Source organism: Urocampus carinirostris, chromosome 2 (genome assembly GCF_059441175.1).
Source record: "Urocampus carinirostris isolate Australia breed hairy pipefish chromosome 2, RoL_Ucar_1.0, whole genome shotgun sequence".
NCBI classification, from domain to species: domain Eukaryota; kingdom Metazoa; phylum Chordata; class Actinopteri; order Syngnathiformes; family Syngnathidae; genus Urocampus; species Urocampus carinirostris.
Genome location: NC_142350.1, coordinates 49,714,746 through 49,739,044, shown reverse-complemented (window position 1 = coordinate 49,739,044; position 24,299 = coordinate 49,714,746). Strand labels below are relative to the sequence as shown.

The 24,299-nt window shown below is 39.1% G+C and overlaps 1 protein-coding gene across 1 annotated transcript in view; it reads right to left on the bottom strand.

Moving 5' to 3' along the window:
• Positions 1–949: 949 nt before the first annotated feature.
• Positions 950–24,299, bottom strand: part of pitpnc1b (phosphatidylinositol transfer protein cytoplasmic 1b) — a 33,775-nt gene continuing 10,425 nt past the window's right edge. Inside the window, exons 2-10 of the mRNA XM_088326936.1 lie at positions 21,796–21,944; positions 19,640–19,728; positions 17,850–17,857; positions 16,098–16,169; positions 15,928–16,017; positions 12,307–12,462; positions 8,585–8,648; positions 5,775–5,852; positions 950–1,397 (exon numbers count right to left, since the gene is read on the bottom strand). Of these exons, the coding sequence (XP_088183062.1) occupies positions 1,252–1,397; positions 5,775–5,852; positions 8,585–8,648; positions 12,307–12,462; positions 15,928–16,017; positions 16,098–16,169; positions 17,850–17,857; positions 19,640–19,728; positions 21,796–21,944 (852 nt within the window). The 3' untranslated portion in view covers positions 950–1,251. The remainder of the gene's footprint in view (positions 1,398–5,774; positions 5,853–8,584; positions 8,649–12,306; positions 12,463–15,927; positions 16,018–16,097; positions 16,170–17,849; positions 17,858–19,639; positions 19,729–21,795; positions 21,945–24,299) is intronic.

Here is a 24,299-nt window from a genome sequence, read left to right as displayed (position 1 = left end):
ATGGATGGATCGACGGTTAATTCTGTATATACTAACTGTGGTGTTCTTTTTCCCATTTTTGTTCCTCGACATTGCGTCGGATGGCTTCCAAACAGGATCGTATAAAGATGTTTGTGTTTTAGCGTGCTGTGCGGGGGCTGCATGCTAGCAAATTTTCATGACTCGCCATAAAACATGAGTGTGCAATAACTCATATCCGCAATGTCAAATCGGGATGTGGGGGGATAAAGGTCCTGCGTTGGCCAAGGAAATAAGGGACCTTGTAGTCCTGGTGAAAACATTCATGGGATACTTTTTTTCAACTTTTAGCCGTTAATCGTTCTGTCCCAAACAATACTAATTTCTCAACATAGAAAATGCTACTAACGCCGAGTCTGGCTCAGTTATAGTTTTGGAAATTGACTTTTAGTTTCTGATTTCCAAGATTTATAAAAAATATTACATTTTTTTAGCTATAAACCTTAAACACAATCTCACAATAAAATAGCATGCTAATTTTACGGCTAAAATAGGCGCGTTTTCAAAAAGTTGTAGGTATCCATTCCAACAGGGAATTTTAAAAATGTTATACTTAGCTGTAAACATTCCATCACTAAAAAATAACTATTATGATGTATTCATGCTAACACTGTGCTAATGCTAGCTCATAGTCAGTATCAAGTCAAGCTAAGTAGCATAGTGCTAACAGCTCTAAGATAATTCGAAATTGAATACAAGTTTACTGTTTGTTTATTCATAGCAATAGGGAACTTTTAAAATGTCGTACCTCGCTGTACATTTAACCTTAAAAAAAAGAATCAGTCATGCTAACTCTGTGCTAATGCTAGTTCATAAGTAGCAGAATACTAACAGCCAGGTAATTGTTTGATGTTGGAACGAGTTTGCTGTTCATTTATTGGGGATCTTAAAAAAAAGATATATTTAGTGCCAATGCTACGTAAGTATCATGCTAACTGCTTTTCGATAACTTGAAGTTAGAAGTTACTGTGCAAATTAAATCACCACGTTTGCATATTAATGAGGAACATGCCTTGGCTATAGAGCTGTCGAAAGGGGATTGGACTTTGTACATTTTTTTTCAATTTTATAAAAATAATTCCTGTAGAAAATGTTCTTTTTTGAAAATTCCTGAGATTTTGCCACACAACTTTGGAGTTAAAGTCCCCGCTAAGTGCTGTCGTTGTTTCGTAAAAACAAGAAAAAAAGGTCTTTGTGCAAGTCACAAATTACGCTATGCGCTAAGTTAAGTTCTCATTCGGAGGAGGTGGAGCTGTATCGTTTGTGGCCTTGTGGAAGAGCGCCCCTCGGTGGCTCGGAGGTTCCGATTTTCTTGAGGGATCTCTCGTCCGACACTGACATGGAGCGAGAGAACGCGGGACCCGACGAGGTCGGAGATCCTGGAAAGTAGAAAAAGCTAAATCAGAATTTGTCTTTATTATTATCAGGAGAGATCATTTGCGTTTCGGAATATGAGTCGTGTTAGGTCAAAATTCGGGTTGATTTGTAAATACAAAAACAAATGAGTCACACTGCAGTTGCATTTATTGTGGCTTATATAAGAACGGAGCTCAATTATAGAAGAACGCTAAGCTACTTTTTGATAAACAACACCACGCTAGCTTTCCAGGAAGAAGCAAAAGAAACAAGGCCAATTTCCTGGGGTGGAAGACAAGAACTCAATTCATTTGACGATGCTAGCTTTTAGCATCTAGTAAGACGACTTTTGATTCTGGCATCTAAGAAGATAATACTAATTTTTAGCATTGAATTAGAAGCTAGAAGACAACAGTGCTAGTTTTTTTCGGTTAAGAAGAAGAAACTTGTTTTTGGTATAGAAGAAAAGAAAGCTAGTTTGAGTTGATGAATCATAAGCTATTTTTAAGTATAGAAAAGGACAATGCTAGTTTTTGGTTTTGAAGAACTAATTTGTTTTGGGTGTGGGAAAAGACAACGTCAATTATTAGCATTGAATAAGAAGCTAAATCCAGGTGTACAAAAGGAGAATACAAGTTTCTTTTTTTAGGAAGAAAGGTGGTAGACCATAGTTTTGATCAAAGAATAAGGAGATAATTTAAGGCGTGGAAGAAGACAATGCTGTTTTTTTTTTTAAATTTAGAATAAGATTCTTGTTTTTGAAAAAGAGAAAATGAAGTTACTTTTTGTTTTTTAGAAACTAATTTTAGACGTAGAGAACAATGGTGTGAAAAGAGAATTTCGTTTTCCGTGTAGAAAAAGAAGCTCATTTTTGGCATGGAAAAATAGTACGCTAGCTAGGGGGGTAGGAAAAGACAACGCTAGTTTCTGGCAAACATTAGGGAGCTACTTTGTGGTGTAGAATAAGGTGGAGCAAGCCTGGGAGTGTAATAAGACAATGCTAGTTTTTGGTGTAAAAGAAGGTGAAGCTAACTTGGGAGTAGAGTGGACAAAATTAGTTTTTGTGAACAACATAAAGTTTCTTTTTGGCGTAGAAGAAGATGATGCGAGCTTCCGAATAGAATAAAATAATACTAGTTTTGGTGTAGAAAAACTACATGTTAAAAGCTTGGGAGTAGAATAAGACAACACTAGTTTTTGTCGAACAAGATAAAGCTACTTTTTGGCTCAGAAGAATAGGATGGTGGCATAGGAGAAAAATAAGACAAAAGTCGTTTTATGGGGCGAACAAGAGGGTGCTATTTTATGGCATAGAAGAAGATAATGCTATTTTTGAAGTAGAACAACAAAACGCTTGTTTTTGGAGTAGAAAAAGAAGGTGATGCCTGCATGGTGGTAGAATAAGACAACGCTAGTTTTTGGCGAACAAGAGGAAGCTACTTTTTTGTGTAAAAGACGACGAAGCTAGCTTCAGAGTAGAATAAAACAACACTAGTTTCGGTGTAGAAGAACAACATGTGGACAGCTTGGGAGGAGAATAAGACGATTGTCGTTGTTTTGGGCAAACAAGATGAAGCCAATTTTTGGGGTGAAGTACGATGAAGCTAGCTTCAGAGTAGAATAATACAACACTTTTTTAAGGCGAACGAGATGATGCTAGTTTCTGGTGTAAAATAAGATGAAGCTAGCTTCAGAGTAAAATGAGACAATACTAGTTTTGGTGAACAAGACAAAGCTACGTTTTGGCATAAAAGGAGATGAAGTTAGCTTCAGAGTAGAATAAGACAATGCTAGTTTTGGGCAAACAAGATGAAGCTACTTTTGGCATAAAAGAAGGTAAAGCCAGTTTCAGAGTAGAATAAGACAACGCTAGTTTTTGGCAAATGAGATGAAAATACTTTTTGGCGTGCAGGAAGATTAAGCTATTTTCAGATTATTATAATAATACAACAATTGTTTTGGGCGAAGAAATGAACTCCTTTTTGGCATAAAGGAAAATAAAACTACCTTAAGATTTAAATAAGATAATACTAGTTTTTTGGCGAACAGGACAAATCTCCTTTTTGGTGTAAAATAATATGAAGTTCGCTTCTAAGTAAAATGAGACAATAATGGTTTTTCGTGAACAAGACAAAGCTACTTTTTGGCGTAGCATCAGAGTAGATTAATAAGACAGCAGTTTTTGGCAAACAAGAAGAAAGGTGCTTTACGGCTTAGAAGATGATGTTAACTTCAAAATGGAATAATGCAGTGTTAGTTTTTAGTGAAGAAAATGCTAGTTTTTAGCTTAGAAAACATGCAAAACAGGATCAAATCCTTCATACTAAAGCTGAAAAAAACGAATTATGCTGAAACTGAAATGAAAAACAACAACCACAAGAAAAAGCTTAGCTCCGGCGCTCACCCAGATTAAAAGTGACTCACATGAGAAACGACGCGCTTCCCATTTACTTGAGTATAATCAAGGTGAGTGCTGGACACTTAAGACTGCCATTATCCCTTTTTGTTATTCAGGTCCACACTTTTAAAAAAAGGGGAAGCGTTTGAAACCGAGCTTGGCTAACTCCTAGCGAAACGCATGCTCCATATTAGACGAGTCAGTTCAAGGGCACAACCGGTAGAACTAGCGACGAACGGCTCGGCTCTTTTTTGGCACGGGCTGAGTTTTATTTTTTTGACGACTCGCCGGCGCCAAATGACATCCATTTTATTTTACGACGCTGAGTGATTGAAATTAAAAGCTCTAATGTGTAATGTGCCCAAGAGTCATGCGAGCTAACGGCGGGCCAGTCGCTAGCTCCCGTGATTGCAGATTACTATTTATTGAAAAATATATTTTCTGACAGAAAGAAGTTACTGTAATCCCTAGCCACTAAGCGCTTCGTACTTAGCGGCCTCAATGCATTGTAGGATTGAAAAATAGTTTGAGATCCATTATTGCCGCTCGCCAGTGGCGTGTTGTGGAATTTATAGCCACGTCTTCACTCCAGTCTGAACGAGTGGTGTGTCGTTCTTAAACGTACTGGCTCTATAAGGCTTTTCTTGGAAGTGAAAGTTTCCTATTTTGAATGTGAGGACTCAGGAGGAGTAAGATGTGATTTGGGACGACCCCGGGCCCCACACCCCACCCAGTCCTGGCGCAGTCCTCTTGCCAGTGCCCAACACGACTGCGCGAGACGGTGTAGTAAGGGGCAGGGTGGAAACAGATACCAAAGCATGTCCTTTGTAACAAAATCGAAGTTAAACAAGACTATAAAAGATACCTTACCTCAAGGCTGGAAGTTGCGGACAAAACATTTCTTGCATGTGCAAGGCTTGCTCGTTTTGCATTTGTCCAACCTTTTGTTATTAAATCATATCAACTGTTATATTCGTGTTTGACCATTGTTGGTGCGATCAGTTTGGTGAATTCCTGTTTGTGAACATTACTCTAGGCTTTCCAGAATACAAATTCGAACCAACTCGGGATCTGATTGGCTAAATTAACAGTTTCATTCTCATGATAGCCTGCAGATCCTGTTCTGCAGGGCTCAGGGTAACATTCTCAGCCTAGCAACAACTAATGGCTGAAATGTGATCAGTTAATCCCTAAATGTGAAAGGAGACATCTGGAATCAGGCATCATAAGGGAAAGCAATAAAGGGAAGCTGACAGACGATTTGGAATGATTTAGTAAGAATTGATGGACAAAATATGATTAACATCACATGATTATTATATTTTCAACCCTAACCCTAACCCAAAAGGAATTGGACTCTTTTGGTTGCGATCTATTATCCCCAGTTGACGACTGATGTGTACGAAGACCCAGAGAGCTAATTCCTGCTGAAAATGAACAGCATTCGTGCAGCAGTGATCCATTATCACAGAGCGCATAATGCTTAAAGTGGGGACCGGCCTGAAGTAACTTTTGTCTGGAGGCGTGCCGTTCTGGCCTGCCTACAATTAAATGCATGGTTGAGGTCAGAATCAATTATCCCTAGGTGACAATTGCTGAGGGCATGGGCCCAAAAAGCAAATTTGTGTCATGCGTGGCAGTTGTTTTTCCTGTTCTTTATGGCTAAAATGAACATCGGTATCCCCGGTTGACTATAGCTGTGAGTGGGGTCTTGCACAGGGCATGCTACAAAAGGGAAGGAGGCGATTTAAAGGATTTTCACGTATTGCGGGTGCTTCTGGTCCCCATTAACCGTAATAATCGAGGAATACCAATACTGCTTAATGAATACTTTTTACCCCCCCTCTTTGCTTTATTTTAGAATAACGCACATTTCTAAACAGAAAATATGATATAACTTTAAGGGTTTATTATGAATATTTTTGGCCTAATCAAACACCCCGGCGAGACAGTTCAGGCCCGCCTTTCTCATGTTTGTTTTATGTTTTCCTCAAGAGCTCACCTGCGTTTTGCTTGACTTTGATGTTGGTCTTGTTTTGCATCATCTCCTCATACTCTCTTACTTCCTCTAAGTTCAGACCTAAAAGTGGACGATAGAAAGCTGTGTAAATATAAAAGTGCCTTGGCGCCACAGCATGGCTACCATATCAATTTGAAAATATATACATAAACCTATAAAAAGATACCTACATACATACATGATCAATTATTTCGTGTATTTTTTTAATACAAACTTGTTTTTGCAGTTAAAATAGGTTTAAATGGCGAATACAGTATGTTACTTATTTTTTTTGATAAAATTATAAAAACGTGTTCTCGTTAGGTCTATAAATAAAAACAGTTATATAAAAATATGATTTAAAATGACAGAAACTGGCATATCAAAAATTGTTGCTCATTTTAGGTATTTGTTCTCAAGTCAAGTCAAGTCAAGTCATTTTTATTTGTATAGCCCTTAATCACAATAAGTCTCTAAGGGCTTCACAGATTAGTACACTATGTTACACAGACTATTTTTCAGCCGACAAGAAGAGTAGGTTATTATTCATATGCAATGGAGTAGAAGTAAGTTTTAAGTTTAGATTTAAACATTTCCACTGAGGTTGCAGATCGGATCTCAGGGGGAAGAGCATTCCACAGCACCGGTGCCCGGATGGAGAACGCTCTCGAACCAGCAGAACACTTCTTTGCTCTCTGGATCACCAGAAGACCGGCACTCTCAGATCGTAGGCTTCGGACCGGGACATAGGGGCAGATCAGATCTGAACAATCCTTTGAGATATGTTGTCTGGGGGCTTCAAGCCCATGGTAGGGTCCCCCCATGAAAAACAGGTCCTAAGTGATGGGCAGGGCGTAGTACAGCTCATAGACCCCATATGATGGCAAAGAACATTGGTACACAATTTCTCTTGCCCGGATGTGGGTTACCAGGGCCCGCCTCTGGAGCCATGCCTGGAGGTACGGTCAACTGGCGAGCGCCTAGTGGGCGGGCCTACGCCCGAGAGGTCTGGCCAGGCACGACCCGAAGGGTCAATGTGGCCCCCCTTTCCATGGGCTTACCACCTGTGGGAGAGGCCAAAGGGGTAGGGTGCGTAAACAGCCGGGTAGCTACAGAAACTGGCTTTTCGGACATGGAATGTCAACTCTCTGGCAGGGAAGGAGCCAAAGTTGGTGAGTGAGGTAGAGAGGTTCCTACTAGAAATAGTTGGACCCACCTCCACACACAGCTTGGGCTCAGGTACCAGTCCTCTCGAGAAAGGTTTGATTCTCTTCCACTATAAGGTTGCAGTGAAAAAAGGCGCAGATCCAGTGTGGGCATATACTTTGCCTCACGACTCAGCGGCTGTACGTTGGGGTTTACCCCAGTTGACGAGTGGGTAGCCTCTCTCTGCCTTCGGATTGGGGGACGGGTCCTGACTGTTAATTGTGCTTACGAACCAAACAGTAGTTTAACGCACCAACCCTTCTTGGAGTTCTTGGAGGGGTGTTTTAGAGTGCGCCTCTGGGGACTTCCTCGTATTGCTGGGGGACTTCAACACTCAAATGTGCAATGACAATGAGACCTGAAGTGGTGTGATTTGGTGTAAAGGCCTCCATGATCTAAACCCAAGTGGTGTTTTGTTTTTGGACTTCTGTGTCACGGCTTGTCTATACCGAACACCATGTTCAAACATGAGGGTGTCCATATGTACAATTGGCACTAGGACATCCTAGGCCACAGTTCGATGATCAACACTGTAGTCTTTTATCGGACCTGAGGCCTCCTGTTTCTGACACATTCAGGTGAAGAGATGGGTCAAGCATTGAAGTGATCCCCACCTGGTGTTAAGTTGGGTCAGATGGTGGGGAAAGATGCCGGTCACATCCGAAAGACCTAAGCGTGTTTTGAGGGTCTGTTGGAAATGTTCTGCAGAATCTCCTATCAGAGAGAGTCTCAATTTCCACCTCAGGCAGAACTTCCCCCATTTCCGATTGGACAATTTTCTGTACCTCCATGGCGAGGCGGCTGATTGGAGCTGTGGCCGTAAGGTAGTCGGTCACTGCCGTGGTGGCAAACCTCATGGTGGACACGCCTCTGCAACATTGCGTGGACAGCGGGTACAGTAACTCTGGCCTGGCAAAATAAGGTGGTGTTTCCTCTTTTCGAGAAGAGGGACCGGAAAGTGCATTCCATCTACACATATCAGTCTCCCTGGTAAGGTCTATTTGGGGGTACTGGAAAGGGGGGTCAGTCAGATCATGGATTCAGGAGGAGCAGTGTAGTTTTCTTCCAGGCCGTGGAACAGTGGAGCAGCTGTAGACACTCTGCAGGGTCTTCAAGGGTGCATTGAAGTTTGCCTATCCGTTCTACATGGGTTTTGTGGACTAAGAATATGATATAAATAAAAGTGGCAAATAAAAGTGAAAAATACAATTGAGAAAAATACTTTAATATTTACATTTAAGTTTTATTTTTCTATGTAATTATTATCATCATCTATGAGCTAATCAACCACACGCAAAATTCTATTAGTTTTATGTGTGTCTTTATTTTTGTCTACTAAAATGACAATATATTGTAATTCGCGCCAGAAAGTCTTAGGTAATAATAAATCACTTTTAAACATTATGCAAGTGCTCCAGTACTTACTTACACATGCCCTGTCTAAAAAAATACAGTATAATTATTTAATCATGCATTAAAACTATTATTACTGAGGATATATTGATTATTCATGGGAATTGGGACAGCGTTGAATGAAACGAGGCTTAAATAACTACACTGTGTAATTCATTTTGCTTTAACTGCGGAATCTCTGTTTTTAGACTCACCATGCCACTCGTCCAACCACGCCACAGCTTGCCGGTGACCAATCAGGAGAATGTCTCGGATGTTCTGAAGAAAACACGGATACAATTAAAAAAAATTCCCATCGTTTTTTACGTCATTGCACCGCACCTTAATGAGTCGCCTGTACGTCATCCAATTAAAAAAATAAACCAAAAGATTGAATGAATACTTTTACGCCTCTGTTTCAAACTGCGCTCGACACGGTGATTTTGAAACCGAAACAATTTATTGCAAATTTGTAAACAAGTTAATTGCTTTACAAAGGAATACAGTGTTCCCTAGACATTTTTTTCCCCAATATTTTCCGTGGAATTTCAGCGTCACTTAAAGAGCACCAGTACACTCGAACCAACCAGAGATCTGCCCTCTATTTCCAGGACACTGATTGGAGCAAATATGACTGATTTGTTTACGTGACTCGTAACAAATGAATAACCCCTTATACATCCGGTTTCGGGCAATCTGATCAAGGGGGTACGCACATTTTTAGCTTAATTAAGGTTTCTTTGATTCATGTAACTCACCCATAGAAATCAAAGAAGTCCTAAATGTTTACAAATTGTGCCTCTATAAGGCTAAACACAAGTATCGATTGACACTATATATGGATGGATACAACTTGGTGCAAGCAGAGGCTGGTAAAGTGCACTTTTGCCCGGCCTAGTGGCTTTTGTCTAGCTATTACTGCCTAAAATTAACTGCATTCGCGCAGCCGCGATCCATTATCCCTAATCTCATACTGCTGCAAGCAAGAACTGGCAGAAAGCATTTTTGTTGGGATGCGTGCCATTCTTGTCCCTCTAAATTGAAATGCACAGTTGTGGCTATAATCCAGTATCCCCGGTTGACTTTCTTCGAGAGCTCAGTGTTTTTCTCGGATCGAGCCTGCAGTCGACTGTTGCTGAGAGCTCATCATTTGTGGTCATAATGTTCTGGATTTTGCTGTAGTTTTTTTCCTGTTTATCTCGTCTTCCTATAAAATACTTAAATTAATACTTAAAATGAGAAAAATGTTATCTGCTCGTAGAACATTTTTTCAATTAATTTCTAACTTTTAACTGTTCTTGTTTTTTTATTTTTTTATTTTTTTTAGTAAACTAATGGCTCTGGCCCATTCTCCTCCTACAGGACACCAACCTGGGGGGAGTGGCTGGATAGCGCCCACCTGTACAATATTTGTCTTCATACTGCATTTATATTTTTTCCCAGCTCTACATTTTGGTTGGTTAGTTTTTTTTTCTTTTGCAGTGTGATCTTAAAAGGACACTGTGTAATATTTGACCATCAGATTTTGCTGTATTGCATAGTGCAACCAAAAACAGGTGCTGCAGAGTAAAAGGAAGAATTAAAAACAATGGAGATTCAGAGACCAAATTACACAATTTTTCATCTCATTTTTGGCTCAACCTTTCACAAGGTTTTAGTTTTTTTGGAGGGGGTATCTGTAGCGACAAGATGGCAAACAATAATGTTAGCTCCCTCCTGGTGAGCCTCATGTAATGTAAAATAAATCCAATCTACATGAACTACGAGAAAAAAATTAAATAAAATGCAGCTTTACATAATTATGTAATTTTGCTTATTATTCAAATCGATTGTTGTTTTTCTAAAGCTAAGGTGCACGATTTGAAAACATAAGGCTGCAATAATGACTATAAGCCAGTTGATGGCAGTAGACTAATGGCATTTCTCAGGCGTGCTCGAATAAACTTTTCTTTTCACCTTTTTAGGGGTTTGTTCTGGCCTGAACAATCCTAATAAAAGTAAGATAAACGTTGATAGGTGCAACAGAAAGTAAAGCACAAGGGCTCTTTGAACTAAATTAAGCATTGTTGACACATTCTTAATGGAGAAAATATTTGACATTCAACTTTTAGGGCCACCTCAAATTACGCACCGGACTTTTGTAGAATTACATTTTTTTTCTACTAGGGGGCGCTCAATAATACACTATCTCCCTTTGAACATCTTTATCAAACAGAATAAGTTAATACATTTCCTGGAACAACTCCATAAGCAGAGAATTAGTATATAAAAATGAAAAATATACAGTATGTACACCGTATTTGTGTATAACGCACACCCCTTATTTGTGATTAAAATACTAAAAATATATATTTTTTTAAACTTTCTCTCGGCTCAAACTAATCTTTGTAAGTGACAAACATTCTTAAATACGTGTGGCCATGAGTAATATTGTTGTAATATGAAATATTATTATAATACAAAATCTACAATGTATTTATTTATGTCCTTCAAAGTCTTTAAAGTTCATTATCAAATACACCAAAGAGTTTTTTTTCCTCTCATCGTTCTTTTTTTCTATTATATCTTTCAGGACGACTTCTGATTTCTCTATTCTCTAGCATTTGTCTGGTACCATGAATGCAAATGTTAGGAGATAAAATCTAAGGCCTTTTCATATGTCATCTATGTCATCTCCGGGCTAGTGGTTAGGATTTGCCGCTCTCACTGCTGCAACCCAGGTTCGATTCCCACTGCAACCAGTGTTTTGCGATTTGTAGATGGCCATATTTGGTCCTGATTAATAATTGCACAAATATGGTAATATACCATTGTAAGATATATAACGCGTACCCAAACTTAAATTTATATTTTAGGTAACATAAACAGCATGTCATATACAAATAAATACAGTAGTTATCTGCTGCCACCTACTGATATGGATGCATGTTGGAGTTACTTAGATGATAATTAGAAAAAAAAAACATACTGAAAAATTGTATGCAATTTTTACAAAGATAATATTGGACAAGGGCAGCACGGCGGCGCAGTGGTTAGCGCGTGTGCAGGCACAGTTCTATGGTCTTGGGAACCTCCTGTGTGGGTTCAAATCCAGCTACCGGACTTCCTGTGCGGAGTTTGTATGTTCTCCCCGTGCTTGCGTGGGTTTCCTCCGGGCACTCCGGTTTCCTCCCACATTCCAAAGACATGCATTTCAGGTGGATTGGCCGGTCCAAATTGTCCCTAGGTGTGAATGAGAGAGCGAGTTGTCTGTCCCAGTGTGCCCTGCGATTGGCTGGCAACCAGTTCAGGGTGTCCACTGCCCACTGCCCAATGATTGCTGGGATGGGCTCTAGCACCCACGCGACCCGACTGAGGATAAGCGGTGCAGATAATGAAATTAGATGAGAATATTGGACAATTTTCAGAGGCACATTCGCCTGAAAACTCTGGCATAAGCAACACGTTTATTATAAAGGCGCTGTACAGAATTTGGAACATTTCTACAGCTTGTCTCATAATTGCAGCCTCTGTCAGCTAGATTATGGTGCGCGTTCAAGTACGTAATTTCTTAGACGCGCTCAAATAAACTTTTTTCATCATTTTGGGGTTTCAGGTGGGTTTGGACTGTACTGAAAAAAACATTTTCATGTGACACAAACAAAAAAAACGTGGGTACGAGCATTAAATCGCTCTCCAGCTCTAAACCTCCCCCATTCCTCCTATCTAATGAGTTCTGCCCTGAACAGCTTGGCCAAAAGTAAGATAAAAGAAGATCGGTGCGGTGGAAAATAAAGTATAAGGGCTCTTCGAAATCAATTGGGAATTATCACATACCTAATAGAGTAAATATTTAAATTTCAACGTGTGTATGGACACCTCAAACAACGCACCCTGTCTTTAAAAGAAGCAAGACATTAATAAATGTGTGGTCAACAAAAAACTAAAACAGACTTACTTTGTGTATGAAGTCTTCGGTCATGGTCTGCAAGCCGTAGACCGCGAAGCTGCAGTGCACCCTCTTGTAGGAACACATGATGGGCTGGTGGCTGTCCCTCCAGCCTTCCTCCAGGGGCCCCCGTTGGGTCTTGCTCGAGTGCCAGTGGGAAAGGTCCTAAACGAAACCCAAAAGGGACGCCGTGAGCAGACCGGTGTCCTGAAATTTCTTCCTACCCATCGAAACCTGCTCACAATGCCCAGTCCGCATGCTAGAGGTATGATCGGGCCTAAAAAGTTCAGCCTGAACCGACCTGGGGCTGCAGGTATCGAACTGTGTACCAACACGTGCCTGACCAATAAACTTGATGTGAGGGACCAAGACTAAGGCAAACTAGTATTTTTATATGTTATCCGTGAGGAGTCGGGAGAAGGAAGCGTGACTTTGGCCGACTTCGCCAACCCCAACCCCCCGCCCCCCCGCCTCGTGCCCGCATCTCTGTATCCAACAGTGCCGCCTAGTGCTAATGCCGTGTGTATCGTCCACGAAGAAAAAGAATCAAAAAACAATGACAAGTTGATGATTGAAAAAAAAAAGGCAGCAAGATAGAAGCCCGGTCTGGCACTAACCCGAACTTTATAATTGACGTTTTAAGCCCAACCTGAATTTTGGGCTAGGCTCGGGCCGGGCTCGTGCTAGGGCCTAAGATCGTACGTCTAGTAGAGGGGTCTCCAACCATTTCCAAGCCAAAAGCTACTTTTTTGTCACTAATTAGTGTAGCTGGCACGCAGTTTGATATGAATTTCTAAAATAACAACTTACCTTTATGGCTCGCTAAATAGCTAAAACGGTTGCTTGATAGTTAACGAGAAAGGTACACAGGTAAACAAAACTAAAAGAGAGCCAAATAGCGAGCTAACAGAGTAAAAAAACATCTAAATAGCAACATAGAAAGCTAAAAATAAAGCTAGCTATCAAGCTAAAAAGGACCCTAAAAATTAGCTTGATACCTAGCAGAACAGGTCAAATCTTAGCTAGATAGCATGCAAATGATGTAAAAAGCTAGATAGATAGCTTGCTAAATAGCTAAAAGGGTAGTTAGCTAGAAAGTTAAATATGTAAAAAAAAAAACGAAAAGAAAGCTAGATAGGTAGCTAAAAGAGTAAAAAGCCCTCTTAATTGCAAGATAGAAAGTTAAAATCAAGGCTAGATAACTAGCTATAAAGGACGCTTAAATTAAGCTTGATAACTAGCAGAAAAGGTCAAATGTAAGCTGGATAGCTTGCAAAAAAATGTAAAAAGCTACCTAGATAGCTTGCTAAATAGCCAAAAAGGTACGAAGATAGCTAGGTACAAAGCCAAAAAAGTAGCCAGATAGTGAGCTAAACCACATTATTTGCTCATTTGCTCTATAAAACCCATGAACTGGAATTTAGTTTGTTGTATTTCCTGTAAAATAAATCATCAAAAATATGAATAAATAAATGTGTTTGATACACCAATACATTCTCATCATAATTCATTGCTTAGAAATAATTGTCAATACTCAAATAGATTGTTTTGTCCATGAAGTCCATGAAAATTATCGATTTGAATTTCTGAAAAAACAACGTAACCACGTTGGTTAATTCTTAAAAATAGTGACAAACAGACTCAGTCAACCACTAAAAAAAAACAATATTTTCCTAGAAAATCACAATGACCCAGCACTGGTGAGCTATTTTCAGAACATCTGTCCTGAAGGGGCACCCTGGCGCTTGCAGGCACCACATTGGAAACCCCGGATCTTGGAAATGTCCAAGATTTTGCCCCAGCCGAACATCGAAAGCGGTGAGTACTTACGACTTTCGTTTCTAATTAGTCTTATTTCACTCATTCTCTGCTTCAAAATACTGTTTTCTAATGTAACTTTTAAGACTGGCGTGTTTTTCTGCGGTTGCTTTTTAGCACGGTGTCTCTTGACTATTGCTATCGTGCCACCCTTCGTTTTAGATCATCAGTAAAAGTTCCGTTTGCAGTAATTGCGAGTTTCTGTCTTGTGGGTTTTACTTGATCATAGAAAAAACAACCTCCAGTAGAACGTCTCGACAGGGTACGATGTTTCGACAGAAATCCTTGCGCCGGTGGGAAGCTCGTAAAGTGTCGCAGGGCCAGTTGGCCACTTAAGGGTGATTAAAATTGTGATTTTAATTTTCCTCGCGATGACTCTTGTTTGTTTTGTCTTGACCCCAACCCCCCCCCCCCCCTTGACTTTTGCAGAGGGAGGATCAACACTTCAAAATGGCCCTTTATCGTTTTAGTTTATTTTGAATTTTTCTACTTGAAAGTTGAAAGCATTTTCATTAGGCTTTCCTCCCCCACACCCTAGAAAATAACAAATGAAACTAATATATAATTGAATTATAAGGTAAAATGGAATTGAAATAATAAATACATAAACAACAACCAAAAAAAACACATAATAAAAATACATCACATAAGTGTAAAATATAAAATAAATACAAGTAAAAAAAAGGAATCAAACTGACTAAATATAATACAAATAAAAAAAGACTCACTAAATACACCAAAAATAAATTAAATATCTGAAAAATATGGAGCCCATCCCAGACATCTCCAGGCAGTGGGCAGGGGACACCCTGAACTGGTTGCCAGCCAATCCCAGGGCACACGGGGACAGACAATTCACTCGCTCATTCACACCTAGGGACAATTTGGACCGGCCAATTCACCTGAAATGCATGTTTTTGGAATGTGGGAGGAAACCGGAGTGCCGGAGGAAACCCACGCAAGCGCGGGAGAACATACAAACTCCGCACAGGAAGTCTGGAGCTGGATTTGAACCCACGCAGGAGGTTCCCATGACATGAACTGTGCATACATAAATATATATATATTTATATATATATATACCCCAAAAGTTAGCTAAAGTAACTGCTAATAGGATATGTTTGTTTTTTAAGACCAGACTAATTTTATAAAAGAATATCTATTAAAGAAATTTCACGGAACGACATTGGAAAAATAATTTGGCTCATTCTTCATTATTTTTTTAATTGTATAACTAGAAAACAAAATAAGAAATATACTACATACAATAAAATAGAGCTTACAATAAGTAATATTAACAGACAATATGCCCTGTTTGTTTTCTGTAGTATATTAATTTATTTAGGGCGGCACAGCAGAGCAGTGGTTACAGCGTGCGCGGCACAGTTCTGAGGTCATGGGTTTAAATACAGCTATCAGCTTTCCTGTGCAGAGTTTGCATGTTCTCCCCGTGCTTGAGTGGGTTTCCTGCGGGCACTCCGGTTTCCTCCCACATTCCAAAAACATGCATGTTAGGTTAATTCGCCGGTCCAAATTGTCTCTAGGTGTAAATGACCGAGTTCGTCGTCTGTCTCTGTGTGCCCTGCGACTGGCTGGCAACCAGTTCAGGGTGTCCCCTGCCCGAAGATAGCTGGGATGGGCTCCAGCTCCCCCGCGACCCTACTGCGGATAAGCGGTGCAGATAATGGATAGATTTATTTCTTAATTTTTGCTTTGCAGTGCAGTCGACGTGACAGCGATCTCAACTTGCCAAAAGTGAGTCTTCACCACACATTTGTATGGCTGACGTGTGCTTTTCGTGACTAGACGCACCTCTGACTCTTTGTAGTGCTTTTCGGGAATTGGATCGCTCAGGATATCCAGGAAGCTCACATCCTCTTCAGGTATTGGCGTCTCAAATACCTTTGTGCAAAAATAGTTAAAAGTGAGACCGGGAAAAAAAAGGAAGAATCTTATATAAATCCAAATATTTCAATACTCACATTTTCATTGGACCCGTTATTGTTCTCAAATCTGGTTTCGATACGGATGCTGAACTTGGGGAGAAGGGACACCTGAAAAGGTGACCGGACGACTGGTTGACTTGACTTGTTAGGAACAGTCACCCATAAATATTTAAAATCGGAGCACAAATAAAACTAATGCTCATAACAAAAGCCGAAATGTAAAACTCCATTTAAATAAAAAAACTCCATTTAAATAAAAGAAGGGAGATAATGTATTATATTAAAAAAATAAATGTATATGTATACTGAACAATAAGTGCAAAAATACAATAGAAAATAGCTACAAAAATGGCAACAACAAATCAGTAATGGCATAAATACAATAAAACTAAAATGACACTCACAGAACTGACAAATATCAAACAAATCAAAATGTATTTGTATAGCACTTTTGGGGCTACAAATTGCAACTCATGGTTGCCAAGTGGCTAATATGAGTGACTAGAGAAGGAAATGTGTAAGGCGTCTGAGTCAATGGACCTGGCAACAGTCAATTGTGGAATTTCAGTGGCACAAGCAAACTTTATTGGCATGCAGCAGCGGACAAAAAAAAATATTGGTGAGCCATGGGCTGTGACTAACATGAGTGGCTAGAGAAGGAAACGGTGGTAAAAAAGTGCAAGGTGCCTGGATCAAAGGACTTGTCGATGTCTGTTTGTGAAAGCGAGCAATACTAAATGACAAAAATGAGCTTTATTTACACAGAACAGCTAACAATAGTGGCAAGTTATAGTCCGCAGCCAAGTTGGTAACATAAGTGGCTAGAAAAGGAAACAGTGGTAAAAAAGGTGTAAGGTGCCTGAATCAAAAGACTTGTCAACGTTTGTTTGTGGAAAGCGAGCGATACTAAACAGCAAAAGCGAGCTTGATTCACGTGAAACAGTTAACCAGTGCGGCGAGTTATAGCCTGCAGCCAAATGGATAACATGAGTGGCTAGAAAAGGAAACAGTGGTAAAAATTGCCAGGTCCCTGGATCAAAAGACTTGTAAATGTCTGTTTGTGCAAAGCGAGCGATACCAAATGACAAAAACAAGCTTTATTTACACAGAAAAGCTAACCATAGCAGCAAGTTATAGTCTGCAGCCAAGTGGATAACATGAGTGGCTAGAAAAGGAAACAGTGGTAAAAATTGCAACGTGCCTTGAACAAAAGACCTGGCAACGTTTGTTTGTGGAAAGCGAGCGATACTAAACAACAACAGCGAGCTATATTTACGCAGAACATCTGCAGGTAATCATAGTGGTGAGTTATAGCCTACAGCCAAGAGGATAACATGAGTGGCTAGAGAAGGAAACAGTGGGGAAAAGCGGGGAATTGCCTGAATACCAGGACTTGGTGATGGTTCTTGAGGAATGATCGCAACACTGAAGGGCAAACAGCCTTTATCTGCTCAAAGTAGTTAAAAAAAAGTGGCGAATTATGAACATAGGCTATGATTTGCCACTTTTGTGCGACGAGAGAAGGAAACAGTGGAAACAAGTGGAAAATTCCTGAAACAAAAGACTTGGGGCAATTCTCTTGTGGACGATTCTTTAAAAAAAAAAAAAAACGTTTTTATGAGATCGTTCAGAGGTTTTTGCTTATTATTCTAATTAATAGAGTTACTTAAATAAACGAAGTACCTTCACACCACCAGAGGTAGCTATATAATACACACCGAGGCTTTACTATCGTCATAAAACATCGTCATGAAATATTCAAGAAAGCACATTATCTCGTGTACTTACCGAGTATTCTGTAGCGCCGCAGATGTTTCGTATGCGGGAGAAAAGCAAATGTGCACGTGAGTTAGCAATCCTCCCACACGTGGGGGCATACATTACACGTAAACACACAAATATGTGCAAACACGCTAAATATTTCATGGCGCCAGCACCTGTTGCATACCAACAGGAAAAGGAAAGACATCTCGAAAGCGCCACCTCTTTAAATCTAGGCTTAAAACACACTTCTACTCTATAGCTTATGGACAGGGTTGGGTAGGTTTACTTTAACTGGATTACTTTCAATTACTTTTGGATTACTCCAATACCAACTATGATGAAATGAAATGATCTGCATTTATACAGCGCTTTTCAAGTCAATGACTTCCCAAAGCGCTTTACAGTGTGCTTCACATTTCCCAATAGCGGCCTTGTATTGCAGCCATGTAAGACGCTAACCTGCTTATTGGGGGTATTAGGGGTTCAGTGGCTTACCCAAGGACACTTCGACATGTAACACGGACAAGCCGGGATTCAAACTGGGATCCCTTGATCCCAAGAGGAGCACTCTACCTCCTGAGCTACTGCCGCCCCAAATATGCTAATAAAAGACAAAAGAAACTAAATATGAATAAAATTATGACTCACAACACATGGTAAGCTTTCTCTCCTGGCTTTGATCTCTTTGATCTCTGGCAAAACTAACATAAAATGCGACAGAAACAAAATGAAAATAAATCATAACAGCTTGCCAACATCATTTTTGCCGTTCCATGTATTCTGTTACTCCCCAGGCCTGCACAAAATTTAGTAATTTTATTCATATTTAGTTTCTTTTGTCTTTTATTAGCATATTTGATATTGGAGTAATCTAAAAGTAATTGAAAGTAATCCAGTTAAAGTAACATGGGTAGGGTAGGGCCCAACCCTGCTTATGGATACAGACGCTGCCCTACTTACGATCGTTCGTAAGTTGAATTTGTTCGTAAATTGCTTCAGTGCTGTATTTCGTATGTTCAAGCTTTATATAAGTCACCTGTATTGTTTTGCACTAAAAAATAAACATTTCATAAAACAATATGCTCTATAAAGATAAAGTTAAGTTTAACTTACTTTTGGAAGAGGAGCTTCAACAGTTAGGCAACTTCCTTCTCCTTGGTTCTCTCAACCGCATCAAGCTTTCTTATTCCACTTCCATTTCAAAAGAAACGGCTCGCCTCTTCTTTACACTTAACACAACCATATTGAATGGATGCACGAGATATTAAACAATAATGTCAAAGTTCTTAGCGCGCTGGAGCTACAGTATAGAATGATTACACACGAACTAGAAAGAAGAAGCTGGATTTCTTCTTCGGGGTGGATGCTGGGTGACCTCTCACAGCGCCACACGCCGGTAGCGGTGGAAAGAAGCACTAAAGTAATGTCCTGTACTCAGAAAAAGGTGTACACAATACAAAATCTAACATACAGCAAAGTCCAAGTATTTTTGGATATCCCAAGAAAATGTTCAAATCTATTCGTTTTTCGTAACTCAAATGGTAGTAAGTAGGGGAGCGTCTATATTTTTTGTTGATGATATCTGTGTATTATTTGTTATTACAACATCCATTGCAGTCTAGTCATCGTGACCTTGTGTACATTCCCTTGAGGTTTCTTCATTTTCCTCATGTTGAGGTTTTTGAGTTTTTCCTCGCCCTCATGTAGGTTTTAGATCGGGGGATGGTGTAATCAAAATCTGTAGTTTTCAATAATCTATTCAGCCCCTTGACACTCTTTGTGATTAAGGTCTATACAAATAAACATGACTTGACCTGTTATTGTGTACGGGTAGAAATTCCAAGCTTTCTCGGTCACGTAGAAGAACTTGGGGGCGAGTGCCTTGGCCCAGGCGGGTAACTTACTGAAAACACAAAGAGAAAAAGGAAAAATTGGCTACACGCACATTTTTGTTTAGGTGACTCACAGTGGAAAATTTCTCACGTATTTGTTTAAGGGTTCAAACACTTTTAAGGCCAAATTCAAGCATTTTCCAAGGAATTTCAATTTCTCCAGCACCATTCAAAGAAGAAATAATACATTATTTTATTGTCACGAATAATTATTGATTAATGTCCTTATCATCATTATCATTGATCCCACATGATGTGTTTAAGGTGGGTGCAAGCCAAGTCATGACTTCGAAAGTTTAACTTACGTGTGACTTAAGGTACTGCAAATATGAGCTGGTCATCTGAGCCACTATTTACTTCCTTACTAATGCCAGCTGCCGTTTATCACGAGAGAGGACAAAACGCTGTTGAAAAGCGAAGCCACCAGAGAGCAGGGTCTGCGTCATTTTTAAGCAGACTTGTTTTATTTTTCTTTATTTATTGCGTAGTCTCCATGCATGGCAACAATTTCAAGCATTTGCAAGCAAGCACTTAACCCAGAATTCAATCACCATTCAATCCCTGAAACAACATTAAGATTTAAGCATTTTTAAGGATTTTAGGCACCCGTACAAACCCTGTTTTTTTTCTCTCTCTCTTTTTCGACAATCACTTTTGGCAGTATTCTTGGAAATGAACGGTGCTTCGATTTATTTCGTCTCGATTTTTAAAACAATAATCCTTAAAATTAGACAATATGGCCCATTTTAAGATTTTTGTAGATTTTTATTTATTTAATGAGGAAAGAAAAATAATAAGAGAAAACAAGTAAAAAAATATGAAAATAAAATTGTTTTAATATTCTAAAAACATAATTTAAATACTTAGAAAAATAATTTAGAAAAAAAATAATACTATGATAAATGGCTTTCTTTTAAAACATATTTTTTTAAATCTTAAAAAGATCTTTAAAAAAATGAAAAAAATCTAGAAAAATATTCATAAAAGAATGATACAAATAATAAATGTTATCGTCGTATTCTTTTAAAATACTTTTATCTTTCAATATCTTAAAGATTAAAATAGAAAAAGTAATCCTGAAAAAAAATACAAATAATAGTTATCTTTATTTTATATATATTTGCATCCGAAAACGGAAAATGGAAAAATAATCTACAAAAAAATAATGTAAACAACTAACATACTAAATAGCTTTTTTTTATAAAATATTTAAATTGCGGAAACCCAATTTTTTTTTTCATTCCTAATTTAAAAAAAAAAATCTTAAAATTAGAAAATTAATGCGGGGAATATTTTTAAAAAAATATATTTTTTAGTATCCTAAAAACAAGTTTTAAAAAATCTTCAAATTAGAAAAATCATGTAAAAGATAATTACGTATCATAAACATTAATACTTTGCTTTTGAAGTATATTTTCTAATATTATTAAAACACTTTGGGCAAATCACATATGAAAAAGATACAAATAATAATCATTACGAAATGGTTTTCTCTTAAAATAGATCTTTAAAACCCCCCCTCCTCAAAATATTTTAAATTTGAGAAATAATATATGAAAGAAAAAAAAAACCTTTCAAAAATTTTTTGAATAAATTTCACGATTAAACTTTTTAAATAATATATTAAAATAATATAACTTCGAACTAGGAAAAAAAAGATCTCATAAATCAAATAATGAGTTTTTTTCTAGTTCTCAAGATACACCTTTAGCAATAAATACAAATAGCGTTGCCTAGCAATACACCATGCATTGCTCCTGGATTATACCTGAGATCTGATGAGCAACTCCGAACATGCCTCGACTAGCAAAACCCCAAAATTCCCACCAGTGCAAAAAGATTAAAAAAATCCCCGACTTTTCTTAAAGTTGATTTTGGAGATTGCAAAATTGAGGTTACGTGAGGTTAATGACTTTGCCGAGATGACTTTGGAAATTTGTTTGTGCTGTTTTGGGAAATTCGGAGAGGATGACTCTGTGTTTTCCCATTTTGGCGGTGAGTCATGAGCGAAGCATTCTGCAAGTCCTCACGAGTCGGCAATGAAAATGAAAGAAGATGATCATGTGATTGGAGCTCACCTGCTAATATATATGCGTTTTTCGGTCAGCTGTCCCGGTCCGTGTTGGGGGTGCGTTTCGGCACTGTTTTTCACCACTTCCACCCCTTCGCCGCCTTCGCTTTGCTGGCAGCTGTGTTTGCTGATCATATACAACTGGCCGATCCTGTACTGGAGATAAAAAATACTTTGAGGCATGGTCTTTCCTAAACATTTTTTTAATCGATGAAGAGATTAATGCAGGACACCCCTGGGATATATATTTTGACTCAACGGATGTGGAATAAGATGGTTTTAAGCCCCTCTTTACAGCATTTTCCCCCACTATACGACGTCATCAAAAAATTCCTACTTTGTGGTGTTACACCCCCATTTTTTTTTCATTCAGTTCAGAATACTTAGCGAGTCAATGATATAATAATGTATTTATTAGCCATTAGTATTGAAGGCGAAGGGGCATTTTCAATGTCTGGCCGCATGCTCATTTTGTGGACCAAACCGAATATTTGGACTTTGAAAAATGAAGCTGGAGAGAAGGAATGACGTTGAGGACATTGATAACAAAGGTTCATAATAAAGCCAAAATCAGATTGCACTCCGGACCTGTCGATGGGAAGCAGCCTTTCCAGGAGTGCGCTCCCAAGAAAGGCCAGGTAGAAAGTTTCGGCCCCAGTCTTTTAGGGAAAGGGGTGGGAATTTGCAAAATGGAACATGAAACAGGCACATCTGGGATCCCGCATTACAAGGCAAAAGAAAAGAGAACTCACTCTAAAAGATTTAGTACTGCACTGATAAGAAAGGATACAGCCAGTAAACAATTTACTAAAATATGTGGATAAACATGATGCGCATCACACCTAAATGAATAATGTGAACATTAAAGCAATAAAATGAAACAATAAACTTACTATAGCTAAAAAACTCATTTTATGATGACAACATACTTAGTAACCTATTTTAATAATCTAACATTATTAAGGGTATTAAGTGGTGCTAAAAGGCGAAGCAAAAACATGAAGACCATGGAAATTAAGCTTGCGATTATCAAGCTATTCTTTCATCTTTACTTTCTTGGATGTATTGCTTTCTAAATAATCCCTTTTAAGGATCTTTAAAACTTTTTAGGTTATTAGCAAAAATATTTGTGGAAGTACGAAAAATAATGTTTCATTTTGTAATTTCTTTCTACATAACTTTTTTTATTTTTTTATATACATGCCAGTAGTTACGGTTAAGAAAATGCTCAGCTTCATGCAATTTTTTTAAGCGTCCCTCATGCATAAGTCATGTTTCTTTTATGTATTTATATACTTGTTCGCATGATGCTGCAAGGGATACAAAGACGAAATGGAGACGTCATAAAGAGGCCTTAGCTGATTGCAGCAGCGCCACTCCTTCCAAGATTCAGCACCTCCTGGACTACAGAGGAGAATATCTTAAATACTGCTAAAGATAAACCATCTTTATGTATAAATGACTAATATACTATTGATAATACTGTCATTTAGTATTATAACGTGTCCGTGACAAACCACCGTGCGGCAATATAGTAAAAGGCAACTTAATGCCAAACATTAGCAGCTTGACAGCCTATTTACTGTACAGTAGAGGAGTTAGAATGATGTGAAGACCTAATTATTTTGAAAACAATTCATCTTGCCGCAGACCTCGACTACATCAGAAATCGCCTCGATAATAACCTGAATGATGTCACCAGCTCCAACAGTAGTCAATCTGATGAAGACGACTTCCTTGCATCGATAAGGACAGGAAAATCTGATGTAGGAGAACCGCAGAGGGACCTTTCCTGTCTGTCTCCTAAAAGTATGGATCATTTCCACACCTTTCTGTCACGGTTGCCCATTGCCCTCACTTGGCCCCGCCCGTTTGGCGCCAGCTGCGGCTCGTTGCCTGATTGGCCTTCCTCCTATTTAAACTCAGTGATCTCATTCACTCCTTGTCAGTCTGTCAACAAACTTCTGCACTTGCAAGACTTGTGTTTTGACTCTGTCCGGTTTCCTGCTCGTGCATCCAGTATCGATCACGCCTGTCTCATCCTGTCCGGTATCTTGCTCCCGTCCCTAGTATCCAGTATCGAGCCAGTCTGTCTCCTCCTGTCCTGTATCTTGCCCCAGTCTCCAGTATCCGATATCGATCTCGTCTGTCTCCTCTTGCCCGGTTTCTTGCTCCAGTCTCCAGTATCCGGTATCAATCCCGTCTGTCTCCTCCTGTCCGGTATCGTGGTCCAGTCTTCGGTATCCGGTATTGATCCCGTATCTTGCCCCAGTATCCAGTATCAATTCCGTCTGTCCCGTCCGGTATCTACCCGTATGTCCTGTATCGATCCCATCTGTCCCGTCCGGCCTCGATCATGTCTGCTTTCGACTTCTCTGTATCACTTCTTCTGCCCAGCGATCGTCGTATCCCTTGCGTTTGTGTTCACGCGCATGACTGCCCCATTCCCGTAAAATAAAGCTTGTGTGAAAATGTTACGCGTCTGAGTCCTCTGTCTGTGTGGGTTCTGAC